The sequence below is a fragment of the Symphodus melops genome, assembly GCF_947650265.1.
Source record: "Symphodus melops genome assembly, chromosome: 1".
Classification (NCBI taxonomy): Eukaryota; Metazoa; Chordata; class Actinopteri; order Labriformes; family Labridae; genus Symphodus; species Symphodus melops.
In genome coordinates this window covers 29,635,065-29,652,824 of record NC_136691.1, presented here as the reverse complement: position 1 = coordinate 29,652,824, position 17,760 = coordinate 29,635,065, and the positions used below count along the sequence as shown (strand labels likewise).

Here is a 17,760-nt window from a genome sequence, read left to right as displayed (position 1 = left end):
CTAGTGTTTAAAACGGGTACTGCAGTCCAGATTCAAAACCTCACAGGGGCCTTCTAAGCCCCGCCTACCTTCTGTGGTCCAATCGAATCCATAGCATTCAGGAGCAGAATCTAAAGTTAGAAGGAGGACATACTGGCTGCTGCATTGTTGTCAGAGAAGCTTCAACACAGCAGGTTTCCTTCATGATCACACAGGAAGAGAGCAGCTCTCTGATTGGTCCTTTAAGGGAGTGAACATGCTAATAGCCGTTGATCTCAGGTTGCTTTGAAAGATATTGCCGGAGACGATTTTAGGTTTTCTGCAAACGTCGTTGACACTGAACATGTGAGGTCGTTCACAGTAAATCAACCAATCACCTCAAGCTGCTCGTCATGTCTGTTTCTGTCCAATCAGAGAGAGGAACTCACTTCTCCTCGTCAGTGAAAACCAAACCGAGTGGAGGAAGGTACAGCTGGTAGTTTGACGAGCGTGTTCAAAGGGACTGAAGAGCAATATGAACATCCACAGTGTTCAGTGTAGCAGGGAGGAGAAGCGTCCTCACACTGTGCTCACACTCGGTCCTCAGATTGTTCGTGTGTTTACAATCAAACCTTCCTCTTCAATCCAACACGTTTATTCCATAATGTGACCGTCACTGCGTCCACATTTCATGACCATCACTTTGAGCACGTGTTTGATTTGACTCGTGTGACAGCCCGCCCAGTCATATCGTTTTAGAGTATTTATTTGATGTACTGTAATCAGGGGCGTGTCCAGAGAGGTGACCTGCGGCGGCATAGGCCCACCTTTGAAACGTTATTGGCCACCCCATGTGCCAAACCAAAACCCTTAAGTATGATTGGCTGTTTGCACTTTTAGACGTGGGACAGGCAGCTCAAAGTTTAAATTGTGACGTCCATATTGTTTTGAGTCCTTAAAGAATGGATGTTGTGTTACTGAAAGGTCGGCAGGATTGGTGCAGGCTGAAGGGGTTAATGAACGCTCCTCAGTCATGTGTGTGCACAGAAGCTTCACGCCACCCCTGCACAAGTCGTGCCCCCCCCCCCCCCCCCCCCCCCCCCCCAAGTCCCAAAAGTCTGGACACGCCCCCGACTGTAAGAAAAGGGAAACCTTTTCAGAGTTATTATATGACACATTTAAAAAGATGTTCAGCGACATGTTGAGTGTTCTTTAGTATTTTTGTTTAGAGGAATATTTAAAGATATTATAGAAGAGAGTACGGAGGAAGCAGAGGAGCATTTCCTCTTCTTCACCTCTCGCTGTGACTTTCGTGCTGTCGGGTGTTTTTTTAGGCTCCTCCCCAGTAGCTGTGTGTGTGTGTGTGTGTGTGTGTGTGTGTCAACCTGTGTCGCAGTGCAAGGTGAAGCAACACAGACACTTGTAGCACTGTGTTGCATTGTCTCTCCTCTGAGTAGGCCGCACATTTCCAGAGAGGTGAAGCGAGGCCTTGTGTTTTCTTGAGCCTCCTGAGGTTGCAGCTCTGTACTGCCATTTCTCTGCCCGGTGTTACGCACGGCCACTAGAGGGCGCCGTTTGAGCGTGTAACGCTTGAAGCTGCACCGGGCGTGAAGGCTTGACCCTTTGTTACTGCTGTTTGATACATTCCAGTACCTGTGAAGGTGAGCGCTGCTCACAGAGAAGCGTGAGGGATAATCGACCACTTTCAAGAAGCCTGATTGTCTTTTTTTGGTTTCACGGCGCGCCGAGGCCGAGACGCACCTGTGCCATTTTGAATCAAAACAGTGCCACTACACTGCCCAGCCAGGTCCCTCTGTAAGGAATGTATGGGAGACACGTCTGTCCCCACATATTATAGGCTCCCCTCCCCCCTCGCTGCCCCTCTTTAGTGGACATTTTATTTTGTGCTTATTCTGATTTCAGTATATTCTTCTTCCTGAACTGTGCAATGCTTTGTGTTGAGTTGTACTTTTGTCCAGGGAAACGTCGTACTCTTTGAAATGTGCTTCGCCTCGGTTCAGAGAAAATTAAAGATATGGAAAAAGAAATCATGTGTTTGTCGATGTGTGACCTGCTTTCTTCCCTTTTTGTCTCCTTCCCCATTTTGAAATAGATATTTTGTTGATTTATTTCCCCCCCCCTCCATCTACAGACTGAATGATATGAGTTTTAATTCTTTCGACATGGGAGGGGAAAGATTGCAATCTCTGAATACACAGGTCAGCAGATACACCTCCAGACTTTGACCTGGAAACACGTCAGACCTGTGACTTCTGCAGAGTTGTGCCACCTCTGAAGTGAGAAATGAGACACTCACTGAACAAGTCAACCCTCAAGGTGAAAACCATTTCCTCTCTGAATACACTCGTGGTGTTTCTCTCTCAACATTACTCATTGGTACACTCAGGTCTGGAGACTGTCAGTGAATCAGCCCTCTATAGAGAACTGTTATCAGAACAAGTATGAACATGGAAGTAAAGGTAACATGAGGGGACGTGCTCAGAAGGGCTGAAAAAAAGAAGAAGACAGATTAACACACAGGAAGTAGGAAGTGTGATCTGCGATATCTCTCCACTTTGTGTGTGTTTGAGTGTGTACCAGTGTGTGTGTGTGTGTGTGTGTGTGTGTGTGTTCTGTGGTGTTGTATTTGTGAAATGAAACGTTGACTTGTGTTGTGAGTGAAGGACAATGTCTCTAAAACTACCTCGCCACTGGGACTTCAGCACCTTCAAGGCTGAGACAGCTCGCATAGGTAAGCCTGTGGCCGTGCTGCGTTCACTGTCAGCAGACTCTCTTCACATTGAAGCCACTTCAAGTCAAATGTGTTGTCAAAAGGCGTGTATTCAACGACTACAAGTCCTTTTTTCACAGGAAGCTAAACCAGCTTTAAAAAATGTTTTATTTACCAGTCGAAGTCAGAATAACGGTGGTCTAATATGATGTTTAAAGCGTTTAAGGGATGTTAAATTAGAGATGTAAATCAGATATTTATAGTTGTTTCATTCTGCATCTCTTCTTCTCAGTGTTGGTTTGAGGGCACGTCGGTGGCTGCGACGTGGTCAAGTTTACCAGAGTTGTTTTTAAAACAAATCTCAGTCCTCTAATCCGATACTTTCAATATGTAAACCTAGGCTGACAAAGTTGTTCAGTTCACTCAAAAGGTACTGACAAGATGTCGAGCAGCTCTTGAGTCTGTGCTTGTAGAAATGATGTCTTGCAGAGGCACCGTGCTGCTCTCCACAGCTGGCATGGAGCTGAAATCATCGCATCAACATGCCTCGTTCCCTCTCAGCCTCAGAGAGCACAACAGTTACAACAGATGAAATGTAGTTGACTCATTCTTCACTAAACAGTCCTGCTATTGTTCACATTGTGCATCGCTTTACAGTCAGGGGTGTGGGTTTAGTTCAGCACCTTGGAGGGAAGGCTTCTGCTTTATGTAGACTGAATATTTGCCGCCCTCTTCTTTAAGCTTTAAGCTGCCTGACAGGAGCTGACCCCTCCTGATTGTTCCACTTTGACACATGTTGTGGACCGTGTCAGGTTTTATTCGGAGGAGCCGGAGTCGTGCAGGGTCTGAGCAGGAAACTGATGCAAGAGTCTGCACAGCTCTGTCTCTGCAGATATGCCCACATATGTCTAAGGGTGTATGCACAAGTGTGGCTGTGTGTGTGTGTGTGTGTGTATGTGTGTGTGTGTGTGTGTGTGTGTGTGTGAGCACGTAAAGTGTGCACCACAGACTGCATGATGTCGAGGCTGCAGCCTCAGTGAAAAGGTGGATTGAACAGATTTTCACTTTAAGTCTTCTTTTTAAATCACAGAGTCAGTTCAGCTGTTTCCATTCGTTACAAGTCTTAAGCTAAGCTACAGGCTAGCTAGCTAAGCATCCTGGTGCTGCTTCAAAGGAAAGGAAACAAACTGGGTTGATTTCTTTTCAACCGTTGGTGTGAAAGCACAGATGATTAACTATCTGTGCAGGAGCAGATTTTAAAGTTCTAATTTTGAAACCAGGCAGGGACGTCCCGTGTTGAAAAATGACGGCAAAGCAGAAGTTTAAAAAAACGCATTTCCTCGAATGTCGCCTAAGTCTTCAGCAGAGCCTCAATTCAAAGACATCAACATCAATCTAGAGCAGAATCCTAGGCCTCATTTAGTCTCCAGAATGAAAAGTACCTGTAGAAATGCAGGCAGCTTTATGTTCTGCTTGTTTTTAAGATGTATCGATGGGCTCTTTGTGCTTTTATTTGAGCGACAGGACAGGAAATCGAGGGAAAGCGAGAGTGAGAAAAGTCGTGCAGAAAAGGAGACAGTTCAGATGAGAGGCGGGCTGCTTGCTATGAAGTCTACAGCTCCCCATCACCTGTCCGTGTTCAGTGGCGGTCATGGTTTTGTTTTATCTTTGACGTCAGCGTGAGGAGAAGTGGAGTTTTGAATTCCCTCTCAGGGACAGCAGAGCGTCTAACAGCATTTATCTCCTCCTTGAAGCATTACAAAGATCAAAATCTGTCTTTGGTTTCGAACAGAAACAAATGAGACCTCTTCCTCTTTGTGTGACAAGAACGATCAAAAGTACGATCGAGAAAACATTTCCTTTGGTGAGCAGTGTTGGGCATGTTAAAATGAGTAACTACACAGTTACTAGTTACTCCAATCCAAAAAGGAACTTGAGCAGAGGAAAATAATATCAGTATTTAGGAGACAGAAATCTCAAGGCTGAATGATCACTTGTCTGTGTTTGATTAGTGTGTGCAACGTTCTTTTTCCCAGGACGCTGCTGTGCTAACGTTAGCTTAACCTCGTCCACTGAATCGATGTTAATACACCTTCATCTGGTGTTTTGTCATAAAGTAATGAGTAAAAAACGCTTTTCAATGTCAGTAAGTGTATCGCCACAGTTGAATATGGAAAACATCTAATTTTATGCTAGCTTCTGCAAATAGTAATGACGTTACAGTAGTGAGTTCCTACCCAGAACTTCCACCAGATACATGTGCATTTCGCACCGCTCCGTTACGGCTCTGTGTACCTTCGCCACAGCCGGTAGTTTTACCGACCTACTCACAAATTCGTGAGATAATACGATGTAAGTGGTGTTCTGAAAATAGAACGTATGTTTTAATGTTGTTTCGGTGACTGATTTTCTGTCCCGCTCGATCTTTTCTGTGCTAAATTGATGTGACATGTTTAAGTACCAGATGTGCTCGGGGTCCTGCGACTGCTTGTGACGACATACAAAAATGTTGTGAGAGTTCATACAGTTTTTGTGGGTCTTTAAGCTACAGTATACTACAACTATACTATAATTAATTTGGCACTTAAACAGCATTAAAAAACTGAATTAAAGGCACAGGTACAGCACTGTGTACATGATTTTCATCCGAAGTCAAGGAACTACTCATTCCACAATCCTTTGCAAATTATATCTTATTTTCTTCTTGTTAAAGTGTGTATACCGTTCATGAAAGTGTTGTACTATCTTGAATTTTGTTTCATGGAAAATATAAACTACATTCACAGCGGCATGACGAGGTTATTTAGTGCATTTCGAGTTAGCTAACTAACTAGCTAGCTAGCTTGCTAGCAAGACTTTCTGTTCGCGTCAATGTTTGCAAACATACCGCACAGAGGGGTGGGAAATGTTACCATGGTAACAGCAAGCTCAACCAATCACAAACACTCTGCGATCGTGGGAAGTATAAATTTGTGTGACGTCACTAGCAGGTGCAGGGCCCCGAGCCGATCTGGTACCTACACCGGCACAAAAATAAGTCTTGAGTCTTTGCTGCGGAGGGCTCCGGACTGCCAGAGGCTGCTGTAACGAGCGCAGATAAACCGAGCGCTCCTCATGTAGAATTTAGGCTTATGACCAAAGACATCATTGGGCTGTTTAATAACCCATCAGTGATGTTAAGGAGACAACGTCCATGTTTTATACTTGAGTTCACAGCAGTTTCAGGCAGCAGTGTGTTTGTGGGCTGAGGGTGCGGTGTCACACCGGCCTCTGTGTGTGGGCGCAGGGTTCCTGAACAGCATTTTAACTTTCCACTCATCAAGGGGAGGGTGACCCTATTAAAATGGGACCAAAGGACTTTCAAACCTCTAGGTGGAGACCTTCAAAGTGTCACTTGCCCTGCAGTGATGATGTGGCAGCTTCCTGTTTACCGCAGTGCGGCCCTTCCTCTTCTCTTCTCCTCTAATCATCTTTCTTAACAAGACATGGTGAATTTACAAACTACTGAGCGTATGGGGTAAAATCTCATCAATCTCATCTCTGCAGTCCTACCACCCTGCATGTTCCTATGTCCACCTTCTCTGGGCCACGTAGACCTGTTTCCTTGCTGTTACACCCTCGCATGTCGGCCTCTCTCTCAGGCAAAGACGTGACAACTTGTGGGTGACATTCTTCAGAAATATCTCAATAAAGAGAACTTTATGTGTGACCTTTTCAGCTTTTTGTTCGTCGGTCACTCTCATGCAGAACACACAATTTATGTGAAGCAATCACAGCGGCTTTCATGAACCTTTCACAGGAAGCTGGTCAGCTTAGACCGACAGTTTCCTTTCAGTCTGAAACCTGGAGCAGAAAATAGCAGCTCCTCCACTTTGATAGGCTGATGAAAAGTCATCAGAAAGAGGAAGTGCTGCGCTGCAGTTGATCACAGCGCTGATGTTTGGCTAACCTTCACAGCTCTGCCTGTGACACAGCAGGTTTGTTGGTGTTAATGACACTTACCCACTGCTGTCTTGTGTGGTGTTTCTGAAGCACGATCCAAGAGTGTGATACCTGGAGAGGGAGGCCCTGGCGCGGGATCGCCACGCTCCTCCAGGTCCATGGAGAGGCCTCTGAAGGCGGGCTGGCTCAAGAAACAGCAGAGGTCTTTAGTGAAGAACTGGCAGCAGCGTTACTTTGTGCTGAGAGGAAGCACCCTGACCTACCACAAAGACGACAAGGAGACAACAGTCCAGGTCAGACACTCATGCACCAAAGCTTACAAGCACAATTTAAATGCTCTTCTTTGTCATTTACAGGCAGTGAAAAACATCCATATGTTTACAAACTCAGATCATACCATTCTTGTTTATACTCATGTGACAAATGTCAGGTCAGGCCCTCGTTAACAAACATCATTCAGACAATTGCATGATTTATTATTAAGCTAATTTACCATCATCGCTTACAATCGACACCACACACACTCAAGCTGAGTGGCTAACTCTGAACGCTTCCTGTAAACACAACAACAGATGCCCGATGACCTCCTGCACACTGAAGGTCTCTATTTCCAAATCCTGTTTTTGTTTTCTAATAAGGACTTTGTTTTCACACTAACAGTTTGGTGACGCGTCAGTTTAAGATGTTTAGGCTGTGCTCAGATGTTCAGCTTTCCATTAAAGGCTGAAATGACTGAGTGTTAGGGTGACAGGTGAAGAGAAGAGAAAACCTCAAATGAGATGAGACCGTCCGTGCAGGGGTTGGGGTCAGATCTGTAAACTAAACTGATGTGCTGAACGTCGAAATGGAACAAGCTAAAACTGTATTTTCTATTTCTGGTGCAACACTAAATGAGAAAAGGTCACCATGGTTGCTAAGTAGTTGTTCCACTCTCTCTATGCTCGGTCTCACTCACTTCCTGGTGAGTTCATGTGGTCATGGCACAGAGATGTAAAGTGTGAGATGGAAGGAGGAAGAACGCCGTGCACAATGTAAACCTTGAAATGCACCGTAGTGTACATGCTGTAATGTGAACTCTGCACTCTCAGGAGAAGGGTCAGAGCTAACGCCTGATGCTAGGACAACACAGGGAAATGTTTTACACCCGCTAAAGTCCAACACGTTCAACACAACCGACTTGTGGTTATGATACTAAACTAATCTGTGTATTTCTGATTTCTTTGGTCCTCAGGGTGTCATCCAGCTGCGCTTCAGTAAAGTTAACGAACTCCCTTCGAACTCCGATGAACCTGGGAAGTACCTCTTCGAGATCATACCACGTAAGCATGTGATCGACCCTCTAAACGGGTACGACTGACTCAGAGTCAGATTCTTTATTAACCCATTGGGGGAAGTTTGTTTTGGAGCAGCAGCACACAGAAGAGACAACACATTCAAGGACGACAGATGGACATCAGGCTGCACAATACAATATGAAACATCTCTGTAAAATCAGACACAAGACCCCACTTTATCTAAAGTGCATGTGGAGGTGAACAAATGTGCAATTAATGTGCTAAAAGAGCTAAGCTTAGAGCTAATTGATATTTGAGATATTACGTGTATTTGATATAGGAACAAATGAGATTTGGAGTCTTGCTTTCCTCACATGAGCTCAGAACGATGACGATGGTCAAAACTTAATTTGAGAAGACCACTAAAGCCTTAGCTCCCCTCAGGACCTGCTGGATATAAATGGTCAGAAGTCAAGCAGTAAACTCCAGTGTTGAAAAAGGAAGCCAAAGCAGATGTTCAAAATCCTGCAGTTCCTCGAGTGTCCACTAGAGGCTTGCTGCAGAAGCACAGGAAGTCGGTCAGATTGACTTCTTTCCTCATGGGCACACAGGGTCATGATTTTATGAGTGACTCTAATTATTCACAATAAGGCGTGTAGCTGACATGAGACAGCATTTCCAGCATGTAGACCGCCATCGATGGGACTCCAGCGCCCCCTGCTGGAACACACGGGTGACGTCAACATTCATATTCCCAGTCTATGTCAGTCCAACCTGTTCTTATTGGTCAAGCTCAAGCTGTGTGAGTTTGAGATCAAGGCAGACGTGTGAGATGTGTTTAAGGTCCTCTCAGGTCATCGTTTCATGTTCCCTCTCTGTGATCTGCATGGATGATACAGCACTTAACTTGAAGTCAGAAAACGACTGATATCACGATCTTTGACATCTTTACACAGATGTGACATTTTCTCACTGGCCAATCTTTCCTACCGGGTACAAGATGAGGAAGATGTAATAATGCCCAAATTATACTTGTCGTTTCACAGGTCCAACTGGAGACAGGGAGCGATGTCCTTATGTGTTCATGGCGAACTCCCAGAGCGACATGGAGGAGTGGGTCCGCACCCTGCGCAGGGTCATAGGAGTCCCCACAAGTGGAGGTTCAGTGAAATCATATATTTTAAAGAAAATGTTTGAATTGTTAAAAACATTTATGAACAAGTTAACATTTAGGTAAATATATTTATTTGGTTTCTTAAAGGCCACTTATTCTCATCCTTGCTCTTCTTCCACATGTGTGTGAAGTGTGTTGTTTGATCATGTCTATAAACTCCTCTATTTCAGCCCTGCTCAGAACAGGCTGTTTCTGTGCCTGTAGCTTTAAATATGCAAATGAGCTGTGTCTGACCACGCCCCCTCTCTGGAAGGGCTCGGCTGTACTCGCTGCTTTCTGGCTCCATGTCCTATTGTTTACGGTGAGAAGGCAGACTCAGAGGGCAGAACAAACACCTAGCTGTGGGAGTGTCACCCACCTGGGGGAGGGGCTACTGCCCTTTGTGATGTCATGAAGGGAAAATCTCCAAACAACCTGTTTGAGCACACATTTACTGAAAAGTAGAGTAGGTGAAAATGGAGAGGATGGACTTTTCTCGTCATTTGGGGGGTTTGTAGACAGACTGGAGACACATGTTAGCATTAGAGGAACATGGAGAAGAGGACTTTAATATGCAACCTTTAATGAGAGTTAGAACGAGAGCACTTAGACACTGAGATTAAAAACTGCCCGGTTAAAGAAGATCACCTTGATGCAAACCAAATCACGATTTACCCGTCTGTCTCGCTGCAGTGTTTGGAAAGGGGCTCACGGACACGGTGACATACGAGCAGCGCTTCGGGCCTCACATGGTGCCGATCCTGGTGCAGAAGTGCGTGGAGTTCATCAAAGAGCACGGGCTGGATGAAGAGGGCATCTTCCGCCTCCCGGGTCAGGACAACGCTGTCAAACAGTTCAGAGATGCCTTCGATGCAGGAGAGAGACCCTCCTTCCCCAGGTAATACCTCACACTTATTCTCACCTGTGTGTACAGACAGAAACCAGCGAGCCGAAGTCACATGGCACAACGAATGTGGCATAAAATGTAAATTAGCTTCTTCCTGTCTGGTTCTTGAAATACACCGAAACAATAAGAATCGTGAGTATTTAATGGTTTATTTGTTGCATCGGCTGAGCAAACCTTTGTGACTTTTTAAGTATAAGAAAACTGACCTCAATCAATCAACTGCATCATCGTTTTTACTAAGAAACTAAGGAGAGATGAGAGAGATGCAGAACGACTGATAGAGCTGTAGGCGAAACCACATCCTGTTCCTGTTTAGGCAGGCACACAGGAGGAAGCCTGTTACTCAACGGCAGCTCCTCTGACAGAGCATTGTTGATTCAAACACATTTCACCCAACATGTTCTTAAGGCGAGTGAGCAGAGGGGCACTCAGAAAAGGTGACTTCAAATGTCATTTTAGACAGTATTTGGCAAACTGTATGTTGGCTCAAATACATTTTTCAGCCTATATGATGTGAATGTTTGAAATAAATCCTGTGAAATGTGGACACGGATCTTATCAAGAAAAAAAAACAAGAACTTATTGAGATTTATGGGTGGCATTCAGTAAGCACATAATACAAACCTGTCTTATACTTTCATGAGCACTTAGAGTCAGTCCTCTTCCAACCAGAAGGTCGAGGGTTTGATCCCCAGCTCCTGCAGCCACATGTCCGATGTGTCCTCGGGCAATACACTAAACCCAAAGTTGCTCCTTCTGCTTCGCCTGCCGTGTATGAATGGATGAGTTAATACTGATGGACTCTTTACTCTGCAGCAGCCTCTACCATCAGTGTGTGAATATGTAGATGTGACCTGCAGGGTAAAAGAGCTTTGAATTGTTAGTGATTAAGGCACTGATGTTCATGTGTCCGTTACCTGCAGTGACACGGATGTCCACACTGTGGCGTCACTTCTCAAACTCTACCTGCGCGAGCTTCCTGAGCCGGTTGTGCCCTGGACTCAGTACCAAGACTTCCTGGACTGCACCATGCTGCTGGATTCCCCCAACACGCAGGTACACTGAACACTACAATGTGACTGAACCGTAGAACCTGAAGGGGGGACCCCAAAGATCTCAGGCTTGACTAAGATCCCATATTAGTAATGAATTAGTAATGTTGTAATTAGTAATGAATTCACACTTACTGGATAAGTTTATTCAGAAGTTGGTAAATTAAATTATCCCTAAAAATATGTTTGCTCTCTCAAACATTTCAGACACAACCAATCAATCAAAGGCATCATCGTCTATCAGGGTCTGATGGAGGATTTATGCCTCTGGGAATAGATGATAATGTCTCTGTACCTCCAGTGGTTTGTGTCAGATGACTTTCAAGTGGGGCGACGGATAGCCTAGTGGTTAAGCTGTGCGTCTTATGTACAGAGGCAAAGGTCCTCATCTCAGCAGCCATGGGTTTGAATCTGACCTCTGCCCTCTGCTGCCTGTCAACCCCACGAAAGAAAGTAAAAAAAAAAAAAAGGTCTTCCAGGCATGACTTCCTTTCCCCGTCTACATTGCAGACGTAACCACGCTTGTTATTTCTTGGTCCTTAACCTCCCGGAGAAGAGCCCGTTGGTCTGTGGAGTTTCGACTTTAAATATTGGAAGTACAGCAGCTCTTTGTCTGGTTAAAATCTTTGTTTGTTGGATTGAGGTCGGTTTGATCATCTAATGGTGCGTTTTAGGTAGTCAGTAAATCTGAAAGCTGATTGGTTTTGGCAGCATGAAGAAGATTTGTGTTTGAGGATAAAATGTCCAAACTCTAGATTGTTGGCTGCAATTTTATGCAGAGATGTATTTAAAAAGACTTATAAATCAACTGTGGATTGGAGCTGGTATCTCATGAGCGTGGATCACATGACACTTGTTTTTCGCTGTTTCTCCTGCACACACCTTAGCCTGCTGATATGTGATTGGCCCGTACAGCTCGGACTCCAAATCGCCTACAAACTAAAACCTTAGCAGTTCCTGGGCTGAAAATCCAGACCTCCAAAGTTGATAGAGAATTTATAAATGGAGATCAGGCTTGAATAAAGTCTATAAAAAGGAAAAGTAGAGCTCCAAAGAAGACGATAATGAACTCTTGCTGTTGAGTAAATGAACACTGGGTGATGTTTGAAAAGTGTGTGTCCATTGAGCTCTTGCTTTTGTGTCCTCTCAGGGCTGGGATGAGCTGGAGAAACAAATCTCTCTCCTCCCCAGAATGAACTACAACCTCCTTAGTTATGTCTGCAGGTGAGTTGTGGTTGCAGCACGAAGCCTAATCATGAAACAATCCTACATGTTTATGGACACAGAATTAAGCCAGACACTTTCCAATCTAAAGGATCTCATCAGATTAATTCAAAACACCAGACAAATTCTTCTCTATCCAAGCATGAAAAAAGAGGCTAATAGTGTGGTAATAATATGACAAAATCCTGCAGTTCCTCGAATGTCCACTAGAGGCTGGCACAGGAAGTCACATACACACCCATTCAAAAAGCCTGTTTTTACAGCAGATATTAACATGTTTACAGCCTGGTTAAAAAAAGGTGTGATTAGCTCATGTCTCCATCCACACACACTGTACAGGGGGGGGGGATGTTTTCATGACTCATCAGTTTTGATTGGATCAGGGTGAAGGATCAGAGTTATTCACAATAAGGCGTGTAGCTGAGCTGATTGACAGGTGGGCGCCGTGTAACAGTTTGTCAGGAGGCTTAAAACCCGCCTCAGCTCTCAGCCTGTCGTTAGCTTGACTCAAAGTTAGCCTGAGACAGCATTTCCAGCACGGAGACCGCCATCCATGGGACTCCAGCGCCCCCTGCAGGGACAGCCTGCTTTGTCCATTAGTATTTACTGTGTATGGTAATGACATGTAATTACCAAAATGATAACTCTGCAATGGTTGTGTTTGTCTGGGTAATATTTCACTGATATTGGGCCTAACAGGGTAACAATGAACAGAAATCCAAAGTGTATAAGGAAACTTATTTGAAGATGTAAAACTAAAGTTTGGTAACATGCTGGGTATCAGTATTACCTTTTTAATTACACCACTGTTACTGTCTTATTGCTGTGCTGGACTACGCTACTTGATCCTGGTCCTGGTCCTGGTCCTTTTCTGCAGGTTTTTGTTTGAGGTGCAGCGACACTCCAATGTGAATAAGATGAATGTGGAGAACCTCGCCACAGTGATGGGGATCAACCTGCTGAAGCCCCAGATCGAAGACCCCATCACAGTGATGAAGGGTAAGGGGGCCGTGTTCTCATCTGTGACGATATTCTGTCACACAACCTTTTGTCTCTGCCCCGACCTTTATAAACAACTGTATTACCAAGTGTCTGGAATCCAAACAAGGTGTGTTTATGCTGTTGTTATTTGATGAAGCAATGATGTGGTGCAATGCTCCAAAACATGAAAACAACTTCTCTTTTCTCAGACTAATGTCAGTGAAATTCAAAGAGCCGTGACAAAAGAGCCCTTACAAGTTAAGAAGGCATGTCTCATTGAGGAACGCCTGTAACTCAGATGGCCTCACGGGGATGTCACGATCCATGTGCGGATGAGATAGTCCTCCGAGTGGGCAGTCCAGCTCGAGTTCGACCCGCAGCTTTCCCTTTCCCGCGTCACCCCCACTCTCTCTCCATCCCTCTAGCTCCACCATTCACATAAAGACCGGAAATAATCTGTTTAAAAAGAAACTGAGCAACTTCCTCAGTACTATAAACGTGACTAATTAAGAAGTTTTGTAAATGAATCTCAATGAAGAAAATAACATTGTGCATCATAAAGTCTTCATTCGACTGCAGAAGGTGAATCTAGGATTCACGTGTTGATCTTAATCTTTAAATCTTTGTTTGTTGTTCTTCGCAGCAACTCCCCAGATCCAGAAGCTGATGACAGTGATGATCAGACAGCATGAGACGCTGTTTCCTCTCTCTAAAGACGTGCTTCCCTCCCCTCCCTCAAAGAAGGCTGAGAGCCAAAAAAATACTCCCCGCAGCTTCGTGGGCTGGGAGTCCGCAGAGGTACGAGCAGCTTGGAGCCTTGTTCATGTTTTCAATGATCTCTGTTTGGAAGCCAGCTCTCTGCTCTGCAGGACAAGACGTAACATATTCAATGAAACTTGGCTGAATGGCAAACATGATAGATTTAATCAGCTGTTGAATCCACAGTCCAAATCTAACAGTCAGGAAGTCACATTTGGTTTTATAGCTGCTAGGATTTCTCAACGATAAAGGTAACATGTTGTACTCCTTTTGAGCTAGTTTGAATAACTCACAGAATTATTGGAAACACGTGTGTGTTGTTGTAAATCCACTCTGATCCTGTATTTGATCATGTCTATAAACTCCTCTATTTCAGCCCTGATCAGAACAGGCTGTTTCTGTGTCTGTAGCTTTAAATATGTAAATGAGCTGTGTCTGACCACGCCCCCTCTCTGGAAGGGTCTCAGGCTTTTTAGCTCCATGTCCTATTGTTTACGGTGAGAAGGCAGACTCTGCTACTGCCCTTTGTGATGTCATGAAGGGAACATCTCCAAACGGCCTGTTTGAGCACACATGTTCTGAAAAGTGGAGCAGGCAGAAGACGGAGAGGATGGACTTTGGGGGGTTTGTAGACGGACTAGAGACAGATATTAGAGTTAGAGAGACATAGAGAAGAGGATTTTGCAGAATATGTGACCTTTAAAGACAGATGTGTTGAAAATGAAATATACTTAACTTCGTTAGTGACTGACTGGTAACACTCATGTGAGTGTTTTTTCAAAATATGGTGTTTAGAATAAAGACTGGAAAAAGAAGAACAGGCAGCTCAGCTCTTTACAAATGCTGCATAATCTGCCCACCTTTAAATCTAATGCTGTTTTAGAATTTGGTTTGGTGTGCATTGGCGCCCACCAAAGGTCTCCGTGTGCAACTGCACTGTTCTAAGACACATAGCTGTGAAGCCTCATCTTCTTAGACAACATGCAAACAAAGGGGCCACAATGTTGACCGACCCGGTTCAGAAATGTTTCCAGATTTTGATCAAATCTCACTCTGCTGGCATCTATAGCCTGTTGCTAGCAAACTGTTAGCAGGTGAGGTATGTGCATATTGAGCTGTTACCATGACGACTACAGGCAGTGGCTAAATGTCTACATTGGAGAGGGTCTTTTTTAAATGCCAGTTGAGATAGTTCTGTAAGGTCCCAAACTTAAAAGCTGACTTGAAGATCGACGAAGAAAGAGACGAGTTTTCGTTGTAAAAAAGATTTAATCATGTTTTTGTGTCACACGAGAGACATAACAACTCGACTTGAGACAACAGTGACACAGATAACGATTCAAGCTGACGCTACATCTCAATCTGTTGTGAATAATATCTGCAGGGAAGTACACTCGTCTAAGCTTTATCCGTCCTCCGTTGTATCAAACAGAACCGAGACGGGTCAACTGGTGCCGCAAAGCCGTTAGCACATCTCATGAGATGACCTCGACCTGCTGCCAAAGTTAGTGCAGTAAATCGGACGGCTCTGTCGAGAGAGGCGTTCTTATCCCTGTTGGAAGATTTTGAGCTTTTAGATCGACTTTGGAACGTGCAGTATTATTTTAAGGTGTAAAAGCGACATATTGTAAGGTTGCAAGATGGATTTATGTCGAGTGGCCTTTTCAAATAAACACTCAGCTTACCTTCAGTTATACCTCGTAGCACGAGCATTTAAGCTAACTCGTGCTTTGCTTTCTTTATTTTGCTTTATAGAGAATTCTAATGGAAATACAATCCAAGTCTTATATCCCATTATTAGTGACTTGGTAAATAATTAACCTTCAGTTATGTTTGTCTCAGATGGGCGATGCGTCTCTCTCCGAGTCTCCAGAAGAAGAGGAAGACAATGACAGTCCAGGACCTCGCAGAGGAAATTGCCACCCCCAAAACTCAGCCGCAGAGCCGCTCTCTCCCTCCACAGAGAACTTGTCTGCAAGTCCCCGTAAACGCACCCAGACCCTCCCCACCTTCAACTGTCCACTCACCGGGATGGCAGCCAAGGCCGATGCCCTCAACCGGTGGAGTCGTATCCAGGAGAGCGTAGAGGAGAAAAGCGGGACATTATCTGAGGACATTTTTAAGATGCTGGACCTCCGCAGCTCGGGTTCATTGTTTGGGAGTCCTAAGTTTTGCAAGAAGGAAGGAGAGGATAGACTAACAGCCAGACGAGGGAGTGACAACACGGGTTCTTCTTCTGCGGCCTCTTCAAAACCTGACAGTGACTCCTGGCCCACGCCTGTGCTGTCTCACCAGAAGAGCTTAGGGAACCTGACAGAGAGCGGTCCAGTTCAGCAGGTTAACAGCGGCTCTGAGGAGAAGAAAGGCAGCCAGCAGCTCGTAGACAGGTAAGCTTACTCCTGCTGAATCTACCCGTCTGTCTGTCAATCCGTCTGTTTTCATCAATCCATCGAATCCTTCATTTTTCTTCCCATCATCCCTTCTTCCATCTATCCTTCTTTCTTTATTTGCTGGTCTGTCCGTCCATCTATCAGACTTATTTCACTTACTTGCTAACATTGCATGGTAAATTTTCTTCTTCCAAATGTTGCGTTTTGTCAGTGAGACTGAAGTAATCGTTTCTCAGGAGTAGCAGAACATTTGGACAAGAACCAAAGAAATGACATTTAATAGCAGGAAACAAGTTCATTTATATTAAAAACAGATGAAGCAATCTCACTCCGCTGGCTGAACAGTCATGGTTGGACTGTGTCCTGACATCTGGAGCGGATTCATTTGCTTTTGCAATAACGAACCCTATGGGGCATTGATTCCAGAAGTTCTTCCCATTGATCTGAACCGTCTGTGTCTGTCATTGTCTCTCGCAGTCTGCAGCATGAGAACAAGGAGCTGAAGGCCACAATAGCAGAGCTTCAGTCTGCTCTGGAGGCAGATCGCCGCCATGTGGCCGCTCTGGAGATCTGCCTGAGAAATGCTGAGCGCAGCCGGGACGAGGCCCAGAGACGCAACGAGGAACTACAAAGAGACGTTCAGCAGTTCCTCTCCAGAGAGCCACAACCCCCCACCTAACAGTCAGGCTCACCGTCACTAGATGTATAGATTTATGAGTTCTTTCAAATTAACAGAGCTTATTTCTCATAGGCTGGTTATGGGGTCCGTGGTATTCACGCTCACTGGGGAACTGGATTGTTTCCATTTGAGTTCTGTTTGGTCCTCAACATAAACAACAAGCGGCTTCTTTATCAGTATGCTAGCTAAAGACTTGAAACATTTAGCTCCTCCCTCCTGAAGGATTCGTGTCCCTTCATATATGAGATGTCTTGATGTGGTTCAAGTCCTGCAGGAATTAGGCCCTCCATGTGTGACAGATAAGTTATATACAAATGTAAAAAAATGTTCTTAACCAAACTCCTGCTTCGATTGATGCCGATCGATTGATCAGGGGTCAGTAAATAAAATGTGTTTGATATTAAAGTTGAATGATTAATGAATAAACTGCAGAATTGGGTTTTTCTGGAATCAAATACAAACGTTATGTTACATGTTCACTGTAAATGTTAAATGCACTTGAGCATGAATATTTATTTTCTAGTCTTCTGACTTCTCAAAGCTCTTATACACACATTTACACACTGATGGTCGAGGCTGCTGTGTAAAGAGTCCATCATAAGTAAATAATCCATTCATACTTAGATGCTGCTGACAAAGCAGCAGAAGCAACTTGGGGTTAAGTTTCTTTACCACATATCATGTGGCCATAGGAGCTGGGAATCAAACCC

At 44.5% G+C, this 17,760-nt stretch overlaps 1 protein-coding gene across 1 annotated transcript; it reads left to right on the top strand.

Moving 5' to 3' along the window:
• Positions 1-2,106: 2,106 nt before the first annotated feature.
• Positions 2,107-17,476, top strand: arhgap25 (Rho GTPase activating protein 25). Its single transcript, XM_079345831.1, has 11 exons — positions 2,107-2,710; positions 6,722-6,924; positions 7,863-7,950; positions 8,952-9,065; positions 9,752-9,956; positions 10,889-11,021; positions 12,168-12,241; positions 13,119-13,240; positions 13,866-14,020; positions 15,824-16,368; positions 16,849-17,476. Exons 1-11 carry the CDS (start codon positions 2,647-2,649, stop codon positions 17,048-17,050), a joined length of 1,905 nt encoding a protein of 634 aa, XP_079201957.1. The 5' UTR covers positions 2,107-2,646; the 3' UTR covers positions 17,051-17,476.
• Positions 17,477-17,760: the final 284 nt, after the last annotated feature.

Excerpts from the sequence above, each read along its gene's own strand:
- arhgap25 (XM_079345831.1), top strand. The coding sequence starts at position 2,647 with ATGTCTCTAAAACTACCTCGCCACTGGGACTTCAGCACCTTCAAGGCT. Across the intron at positions 9,957-10,888 it reads GAGAGACCCTCCTTCCCCAG|TGACACGGATGTCCACACTG; the intron begins GTAATACCTCAC and ends CGTTACCTGCAG. Across the intron at positions 12,242-13,118 it reads CTCCTTAGTTATGTCTGCAG|GTTTTTGTTTGAGGTGCAGC; the intron begins GTGAGTTGTGGT and ends CCTTTTCTGCAG.